At 36.4% G+C, this 10337-nt stretch overlaps 2 protein-coding genes across 2 annotated transcripts in view; one reads left to right on the forward strand and one right to left on the reverse strand.

The window, feature by feature from the left end:
* The window catches only part of SHOC1 (shortage in chiasmata 1), a 46280-nt gene extending 42048 nt beyond the window's left edge, over window positions 1-4232 (forward strand). Inside the window, exons 26-28 of the mRNA XM_057374555.1 lie at window positions 719-890; window positions 1110-1667; window positions 4029-4232. Coding sequence (XP_057230538.1) covers window positions 719-890; window positions 1110-1667; window positions 4029-4129 — 831 coding nt within the window. The 3' untranslated portion in view covers window positions 4130-4232. The remainder of the gene's footprint in view (window positions 1-718; window positions 891-1109; window positions 1668-4028) is intronic.
* A 3756-nt stretch (window positions 4233-7988) lies between these two features.
* The window catches only part of GNG10 (G protein subunit gamma 10), a 5947-nt gene continuing 3598 nt past the window's right edge, over window positions 7989-10337 (reverse strand). Inside the window, exon 3 of the mRNA XM_057374551.1 lies at window positions 7989-8884. The gene's annotated coding sequence lies outside the window, so the exon portion shown is untranslated. The remainder of the gene's footprint in view (window positions 8885-10337) is intronic.

The raw sequence follows: 10337 nt of genomic DNA on the forward strand, positions 1-10337 counted from the left end.
TCCTTCCTTCCTTCCTTCCTTCCTTCCTTCCTTCCTTCCTTCCTTCCTTCCTTCCTTCCTTCCCTCCTTCCCTCCTTCCCTCCTTCCTTCCTTCACCCAGCACTTATGAATTCATAAAACAGAGCTGTAGAGATGAAGAATTGTGTTCTCCTACTGTTTCCGTTGGGTCAAGTATGGGAAAATTATAGACTGAATATAGTCAGTTAATTCAGTAAAAAATGCACATATTTTGTCATTCAAGAAAATGGTTGGGGGACACCCTTGATTTAAGGTGAAACATTCAGTTAAGGTGAAGGAGCAAATAAGCAAGTATTTGGGCTCTGAATGTGACTAATTATAACTATTGTTATAACTGTATATGTGTAAGCCATCTTTATTGACACAAAAAGCTCATTTAAATTCCTCTGTGATGCATGATAGGTGCCAATCGACTGCAGACACTGCTCCCAACAGTCTTGGAGTAATGGAAGAGAATAAACTATATTAAGATACTGCTTTTCCTGTTTTTCAAGACAGAGATTATTACTTACCCTGTTTATAGATTTAAGAGAGGTGGTACATTGTCTACTGTACATGCCTCTTCTGCACTGGACCTTTTTTTTGTTCCAGTAAACAAAAATTTATACAACTTTGAATCTTAACTGGTTTAACTTTTCATACTTRGCAGTGTAGACATGTATTATAAACATTCCTGACAAATATTTTTTTATTGTTTCAGCATTTCAGTGACATAATATCTTCATACAGCCTAAATGCTGCTGCTCCACTAGAAAAAACAGTGCAAGGTGCATCACACCCAGAAAACCAGAATAACTTCAACACATTATATCTTGATAATAAACAAAATAGTCAGATTTTAGAGCTGCTTGATAAGGCACAAAACAGCACAGGTAATATCTTGAATTTCTAGGAACATGTGTCTCCTTTCAAACCAAGTGAAAAATCTGAATGTGTTAGAATCTTTTTCTTCTAATCATGGTAAGGTCAGTTATTCTGATGAGACAGACTGCAACTAAAAAGCTCAATGGCATTTTGATTTTCTGTAAAATGTAAAAAATAAGCTAATCTTTCATTCTCCAAACAAAATGGTTCAAATTTTTCTCTACCAGGAACATCTCATATGAATTCTGAAGCTGTAATTGCTCCACTGAATCATCATAAGGGTTTTTTTAAGTCTGATCTTCCAAGCTGTATGCAAAAGAAAGCATGTTCATCAGATGTAATTACAAGGAGGAAACCGGATTTTTTTGCTGTATCAAAGGACTGTAAAGAATTTGCTCATGTAGATGTTACAAATCCTCTCCATGCTCAAAGACAGCCTTTCAGGATGCATGATAGCTCTGATCATTCTTCCAAAGACTCTGAAAAGGAGGATTTGTTTGCAACTTTCAGTGACTGTGCACCTCAGGAGAGCTCTAAGAGTTTTTTGGAAGAATTTAGAAACACAACATTTAAAAGCCCAGAAATTCAGATTGACCAGCCCCTGTGGAATGACTCTTTATCCACAGGCCCACGTAATTCATTTGCCCGTGACGGTTTTCTCTCTGATTTATTTGAAGATACAGATGAGCTTCAAAATCTGAATTTTAACCAAATAGATAGAGCATCTAAAGGAAAGAGAAAGAAAAGGCCTCCATTCTTATGGACAAAAGAAAAAAATAAAACAGGTAGGTCCAAAGTAAGCAGATTTTGCTGAAATTATTTTTATTATTCAACTGGAATACTTGTAAGGAGTATCTGTAAGACTGTATTTAAGTCAAATCCAACCCAAGAATTGCATTCTTTCTTTACTAAAACTTGCTTGCATATATATTTCTTCTGTGATAAAAGGTTCCCAACAGATTCTGTTTTGAGCATAAAAAAGAGTAAAAAACAAAAAAAGCCAAATCAAACAAACTAGAATTGTGTTACTGCCATTATTTTTCCCTGGTAAAATATTGAGAAGCATAGTTCTCCAATATTGTAAGATTCAGTCTCTTTTCTCTTTGATGGTGCCTAAAATATAGAAAATGTCAGAATTAATCAAAAAGTTATGGGAGAGATTACTTTGTAAACATAGATTTGAATAAAAGGGTGAACAAAATATTGTATTTTCTCCATTGGACAAAAAGGAGATTCAGCAAATCCTGAGAGTGAAATTCAGGTGCTACTAATGATCATGTTTTGCTGTTGCCACAAAAATGGCACTCTGAAAAATTTCTATCTTTGTTTCATATATTTCCTTGTTTTTGGAATATTTTTTAGCTAGTATCTCCAGTGTTAACTCTCCACTTAAAATCATTCCAAAACTTACTTTTCAAAGAGTGTATCCATTGAGTCTTGCATCCAAGAAAGTCCATATCAGACTATGTTATAAATGTCAGACTATACAATAAATGCTGTATCATTTATTGCATTATTCTTTAAAATTCTTCTGTAGGTGAGATGCCACTTTTTTWAAAAAAATCCCAGTTTAAGTTTGTAAAAAAAAAGCCTAATTCCTTTTACAGATGACTTAATTTATTATTTCTCTGTTGCTCCCTGTCATTAAATCTCTTGGTGGTACAAGGTCAGCACAGCATTAAAAAGCTTTTACTAATTAGATTAGACTCATTCATGAAAACCTAAGTAATTTAAATCACTCTTTCATGGACTGCTTAGGGTGATTATGGAGGTAAAGAGAGAAAAAGTTAATTGGATATGGAGAACTTTTAATTTTCAGCCTATGTAAATTTAAATATTCATACAGAAAACTCTGAACAGACTTTTGTTTCTCAGGAATTAGGATTGAGACCTGCAATATCACTGAGTAGATAACAAGTATTTCAGTAACCTGTAACTGACAATGATAGCATAAAATTCTACATACAATATATTTCAGTAGAGATCAGGGCAGATAGTTCCAGTAYCACCTTTTACAGTGTTCTGAAAACTGAGATCTCCAACTGATAAGCTTTCTGTAATATTCTTGCCCAGTAAGACAAAAGTATCCTTGAATGTGAATCAAATTGAAACAAGGAAAAGTGATGTTTGGTTTAGATTTTGGAAGAATAGGTTACTATTCTACTTTATAGAATAGTAGTCTACTTTATAATTCACTAACCAGGGGGAAAATAAGTATACTAAATAGTTTTGCATGTTAATGAAAAAAAAAAAAAAAAAAAAAAAAAAAGAAAAAAAAAAAAAAAAAAAAAAAAAAAAAAAAAAAAAAGCCAAACACAAAACCCAAATGGCAACAAAATAAAAACCCAAAACAAACAAACAAACAAACAAAACAAAACAAAAAACCCCAACAAAACAATTAAAAAACAAGCAGCCAAAAAAAATTCATTTCACCTTAATATAGTGATAGCCTTTCAGAGGAAAAAGTTAAGAAATACATAGAGAGTCAAGTTAAAAAGACATACTGGGAACAAACCCCAGGGATTTCTTCAGGCTTCAAATCAAGCTGTCATTAAACCACAGATAAATCATGACACCATGCCAAGTCAGTGTTTCCACTGGAGCAGGTTAAATCCTTAGATCAGGTTAGAGTTTTCTAAAAATACTTTTTATAAAGGTGAAACATAATTTTCTTACAGTAACTTGTTTTGAATAAGCAACTTCTCAAATACTTCATTGTAAAAGCACTTGAATCTTAAGAATGTAAATGGCTTTTTWAAACAACTTAGAAACATGACCATGTCTGGTCAAAAACAATTAAATTTCAACAATTACTGAATAGTTCTAAATGTAGTATTAATGAAATAAAAATAAACATTAAATATTTTCTGAAATATTGTGGTTAAGTGTAGTGTAGGTTGATTTATTTATTTTTGTTTAAGATCCTGTATTCCTACTACAGGGTGATATGCATAGGTCAGTAACAGTAAGAATTAGCTAATATTATTCTGTACACATTTTATTTTATGGCAGTTGATACTTTTCTTAGGAAGCATACCAGTTAAAGCTGAAGTCTGTTACTGCTTCTGAGAAACACACAGTTAAGTCTGCATACATGTTGTATTTATAGTTCATCGTGATTTTTCTTTTTCCCACTTCTTTTTCAGATTCAGGATTTCCAGAAGTACAGGAGTTCAAAAAAAGGAGATTGGCATATGAAAGAGTCCCTGGAAGAAGAGACGGACAAACACGCCTTAAATTCTTTTGAATGGAATGGGGATTTCCATACATTTTTTTTAAAATTCTTGAACTCTTTGAAGAGAAATAATTTATTTTTTGTTGTTGTTAGCTTTTAGAAAGAAATTAGGATTTGAGATTCTTACTAGCTCAGGATTCTTCTGTATGTTTTTAAAATGTTATTAAACAAACTAGTTTCTTGATGCTGGAGAATTACTGTTTCTCTGTTGTCATGGGTGATATAAAGGTATTTTATCAGTCTTTGTATTAAAAAAGAATGAATGGGAAAAAAACAGACATTGAGGCTCACTGTGTTTTCAAAATGCCTGTGTTTGCTCCCTGAGCACACAGCTTTTCCAACATAAGATGGGCTAGATCTGCCAGAATCTCAAGGCTTCTCAAAGTCTTAGAGATTTCCTGCAGCTACAGCTGTGTTACTCTTTGTTGCTGTCCCTTGGGCTGCGTTCCAATTCTCTTCTTCTGACATCTTCTTTAGGCACCATGTGATAAGTTCCTGAGCTGTTTTTAGTCATATCAGTCTAGAAAAAAAGCTTTGTTTTAGGGACAACATGTGAAAACTGTGTTGAAATTTAGCATTCTCACAGATTTGATTCAGGGAACTAAGATGTGACCTTTACTCTCTGCATAACCTGGTGGAGGCCATTTGTTGGCATACACATTTTTCAGCCTTCTTCAGTGCATTGGCAAATAGGGGGATGAGAGTCATCTGGGAGGCAGTTCCAGATATTATAGGGGACAACTAGGAGTGGTAAAAGATTGAATTTAAAAAAAGAAAGGTATCTTAATTGTAATCTAAAGAACAAGATAGAATAGTATCCAAACCCTCACTTTCCATCAAAAGATTTGGCAGCAAAATCAGAAATATGTGTGGAAAGCAATGGTAGACAGTAACTCCATTCTGCTTCAGGAGTGTATAAATGGTTTGCACAGGCATGCCTGCCAGCTCCAGAATGTCTCTCTGTTCAGTGGCCTTCAGCTGAGATGATTCAAATTTCAAACTCACAAACTTTTTAAGTTTGATGCAGTAACAGAAAGGATGGGGAGGATGGGGCCAGGAGGCAGCTAATAAAAGAAAAACCACCAAGTTTAAATGTTATGCTTGCACTTAAATACTTATTTGGCATTAAGCCTTCATTAAGCACACTTTCACTATTTGGGTAAATGAAACCAGCACTTAGTGGAGAGAGATTTCATCCCTCAGAGAGAACAGAGTGCTGATTTTAACAGAATTCTTAAAAGCTATGATGACAGCACTAATTGCAATTTTAGTTCACAATAATATCCCCAAATTATTTGTACCCCAATTGTTTGCAAGATTTGAGGGAATACCTTTCACAAGTGACAACATAAGAAGATTTCTAGTAAAACTGCAAACAAGGCACTGTTTTCTAGAATCAGAGAAAGACTTAAATAAAAATTGCAATTTGTCTCTTATGTATGGCCCATTTTTGTGGTGACCTAACCTAACCATTTTCCTTCTTTTGCATCATGGGTTATGTTGTTACTCCTCCTAAATTTCCAGAACTAGGAATCTGTTTTTTTTGAAGAACAGCTCTATATAGTCTGTCACAGATGACCGCAGTTTGAGAAAATTATAGCTGCCAGTGCCAAGCTATGTATTTGTCCTCTTTTCCACACGCAAAGGCTGACACCAGAACTTTCAAATTAACAGATGAGAAAAAGTGGCATAGATAATCTGTAGATAACTTTGAAAACAAAGGCATATTGTCTACTTTAAAAATATTCAAGTGCTATCTGCGTTAGATTTCCATTAGGCAGACAAAATGTCAGTGTGCAGTTAAATTATTGGCAATGTAGTGGCAAATAAGGAAAAGGTCTTGCAATGACCAATTGGTTTTTACTGTATTTATGACAAATCTCAATCCAGATAKGGACACATTTACAAAATACTACGTTCTTCTCCCTTCTTTTGTCTGTTTAATGTGGAGTGAAATTACTACAGCACTACAATGATGCACTTCCCCTCTCCACCCCTGGCCCAGCCAAATTACCTATAATTATGAATTCGGAAGCAACTAATTCTTAGACAAAAAGATGTAATACAAAAACTGATCTCCAGTCCTACATCAGCAGGTAGTGACACTCCATTCCTGAAACAAGTTTGTAAACTTTTTAGTAACCAGGCAGGAAGCAACTGTAGATGGAGAAGAGACTTGCTGATTGGGTGGGAGGGATGACAGAAAAGAGGCTCTTGAAGCTCCTGTGAGGCACTGATCATACAAATGTGTGCACTCACTCAATCTTCTTTAGTGTGGGCATCTTGTAGACCTGCTGCCATCAGATGATGTGAAGGCCTCTGTGCAGTAAGCAGCCCTCTGGGACAGTCTTTGGTAAAGGAAGCCAAGGTGCTGCCCACAGTTGTCCACCACATTGCACATCACACCTGTTGGAGCTGTAGATAAGACATTGCCCAGCAGACTGGGTAGGTAAGAGACATGCTCTGACTGCAGAAACAGACAGTGACCCAAGCTCATTTGTCAGATTATTTTATTAGGCCAAGCAAAGGGGTCCTGCAAAAGCTAAGCTGCTAAGATGCAGCCATTTTTACCCAGCCAACACAAAATAACTAGCAAGGGCATGCTTTACCAAACTGATTCCCAACAGGAAACCAAAGAACCTCAATGCCAACTAATCCTGTTTTGCAGCTTGTTCTCACACTTGACTTCTGTCACAGAACATGCCTTGGGACAGCAGAGGTGGGATTGCTGTCACTCCTCTCCCTGCTTCTACCCATTAGTTCAGTTGCACACTGCCCTGAGAGCAAAGAGGTGCAGCAACCATACTCCTCCAAAGAGGATGGATTCTGCATCTGAGTAATAACCATCACACACAGAGGGACAGACATCTGGATGGAGTGTTCCCAATCCATCTCTGCTGCACAGGTCTTTCTAGCCCTTGCTGGCGCAAGACACTGATGCAGCCAGGACCTTCTGTGTGCTCACAGTGCTATTCTTCCAACTGTGTTGACTTAGTGCTCCAGCTGCAAGAGACCAGATGGAGCTGGGCAGGGCAGCCAAGAGACAACAGTGGTTAGCTGACTGTCTAGCAGTGGCAGCTCTCTGCTGCACACTGTGATTTGGCCACTCCTTATGCCAGCTCAGCAGCCACTTCAAAACCCAAGCTCCAGCTGAGAYTGCTAAACTGGACAATGTAGGCCACAGGGGGTTTGAGGCAAGAAACAGACTCATCGCAAGAGATGAAAGAATTATGAAGGGTTTGCTGTCCACATGCTGGCTCTCCAAAGGCTTTTGATGTACACTGATGACACTCATCAGCATCTTTGACATTCTGGCCTCAAACMAAGCCTCTGATGGCCTCTGTGCAAGAGTAACTCAGCTTTCTCTGACTTCCATATCTGTGTTGAGTACTAACAGAAAAGCTGCCATAATCAAATAGCATACAATGAAAGGAATCAGAGTGAAGAAAAGCTCTGAAGGTGTTCTCYTCTGCATTTAAAGGCACAATGTATACTGGCAGTCTTACAGCTTTCACATCGGTGTCTTTCTGCAGGACAGCAAGCAGGAAAATCTTTTGACAAAGACTGAACTGCCTGGAGGACACCGTTGTCCATTTCAGTTAACATTCATGAACACTCAGAATGAAGAGTTCTTCCTTACAGCTTCAAAATGTCTAAGTGAGCCCAATAACATTGTTAGTATTTACAAATTTGGTCAATAGTTATGAATGGAATTTTCCTACTAATAAGACACAGTTTCTAAAAATCCAACAGCAACCTTATCTTCCCAAAAATCAAAGAGTTTGAGGCCTCCACTCCCACTGCAAAATCTAAGTATCCTCTTCTGCACTATTTTTGGTAGTGCTACTCTTTGTTAAAATTACACAATGAATACAAAGCCAAGAGGGATAGGAATTTTATTTCCAAACTTCTAAAAGATTAGTACAAACAATAGAAAGTAGACAAAAAAATTAAAAAACTATAAAAAAAGTTAGTTGTTCTTGCAAAAGTGCTTTAAAAAAGTGAAGGCAAATTGACCRAGCACATTTTAGTAAGTTCTGTGTATCGCAAACCTTGACAGTGATGCATGCAACTATCTTTGGGTGTTCACAGATCCTTAGTGTCTGTTTGGTAACATTTTAAATACATCAAGAAAATTCCACCACAACAGTACGGTTACTAATACAAATTAGAAGGCTTACAGATTAGAATCATTGCAAGAAACAWGCTTTAGGAATCAAGCCTCTTCTACAAGTTGTGTTCAAGAGTTCATAAAATGTGTCATTTATGCACTGAGATGCACTTGAAAAAAAACTAAAGTTGGTTCCAGGTCTTGCTAATGGAAGCAAAATGCTCCCTGAGGGCATTACTTCAGCACTAACAGCATTTAGCTTTATACTTTAATTATTCACTTTTGGATTATTTTGGAAAAAAAATCCCCATGAATAGTTTTTGCTATTATTCTCGTGTTACAGTTTCTCAAGATTAAAGTAAGTAATTTGGTAAAAAATCATGGTTTTCATTTCTAAAATGTAAACTTCTCAAGTAATATTTGTAGAGTTGGCATAGTATAGTAACAGTGGTGATGATTATGAAAAGAACAAGAGTTACATCAAAAAACTTCAAGTACATTACTAAAATATAGTGAAATACGAATTAACAAGAATACACAGACAAATATCTAGGACACTGTTTTAGCCACATAAAAGACAGAGAGAGACTTTTCTTGTGAAGGAAAGGCAGTTGTTATTCATGTCATGCTTGAAGGCAATTCTCCAGTGACCTTCCCTATAAGAGGAAGAAAAAAAGGTTTATTAAATTCCATCTTCTTAAACTGATACATTTCTCTTATGAATTACAATGGAAAAGCTCCTTTGCACTGAGAAAAACTGAATAATGACTTTCTTTTGCTGCATGTTGGTATCGTTGCAATACCATAAATTCTTTAACTGGCTTTTTTACTTTGGTCTGACTTGTTATGATCCTAAGGTAACAGAAGAATAATAAACTAAATATTAGATCTAGCAGCAAAAAWATTACCAAAGGACATCCTGTGCTGAGCTCTGCATTTCTAAAAGGATCATCATAAATAAATCAGCATGCTCTTCTGAAAAATTATTTTGTAATGTATCTGTATGATGTGATAACCCCGAAACATGTAGACATACACACACACAGACCCATTCCCCCCCAAAAAAAAGGTGGAAAGCCTGCTTAAATAACAGAAGAACACATGCAACAGTCATTGAAAAAGTTATCTTATTTGCATGACAAATTAAGAGTAGCACCCAAATTAAGAATATCTGCTTTTGCTGCTCCCTCACCAAGTTTTTCCAGATGAGCATCTCATGTTAGTTCCTCCCTTTCTTTAGGTTCACTTCCATTTTTTTAAACCTATGTAGCAACAATCAAAGTCATGCTATTGATCAGGCAAAAGCTCAAATGCAAGCTCAGGAATAGTTGGCAGCAGCAAGGGGAARATTTTATGAGTACTTTATGTTCTAGCTTAAAATCTGCCCTTAGAGAAAACATTCATTTTTTCTTTAACAGCACTCTCAATGAAAGAACAGATTTCACTGTTTCTTCCATTCTCTGTAGATTTTTCAGGTCTTTAGTGGGAAATATTTTTATTTTTTCTTTCAAGGAGGAGTAACCCTTTCTGAGTATCTTCCAGATTTGCAAAAGAAGTAGATTGTCCAAGTTATGGTGTGGTTCTCCCCTAGACTACCAGCATCATGGCCTTTCTTTCTCCTGCTGCAATCACTGAAAACCTTTGTGACAAATGGGAGAAGCCAGACTAGGAATCATGGGATTGGATCCTGAAGATTTGCACATGTTGAACAGCCACACATCCGCCTACTCTGTTGGTGTTACACAGGTACAGGCAATGCAGAGCACTAAGGCAGAGTTCAGGGAGCAGCYCATGATTTAGACCTCTGCTGGAAAAGGTTATGAAGGATGCGATTACAAATTGCCTCAGCCCCTCTCTGCTTCCACTACTTTCAGTGTTGTACCAACAGTAAGGACAGGAAGAGCCTAAGGACAGACATAGTCAAAYGAACATTGACATTAAAGACCAAAATGTATTTTAACATGACTTTTTTCTTAAGCTGTGAGCCAATCAGAATACATAAAACTGCCATAGCTTTGTGTTACTTCTTCAGGCTGGGTACATGACTGTTTTCTGTCTGGCTATGACTTAGACAATTTTTATCAGTTTGGGATGCTGCTAATGACCTTA

Source organism: Malurus melanocephalus, unplaced genomic scaffold (assembly GCF_030028575.1).
Source record: "Malurus melanocephalus ecotype Western Australia unplaced genomic scaffold, MMel_1.1 scaffold_228, whole genome shotgun sequence".
Taxonomy (NCBI): Eukaryota; Metazoa; Chordata; class Aves; order Passeriformes; family Maluridae; genus Malurus; species Malurus melanocephalus.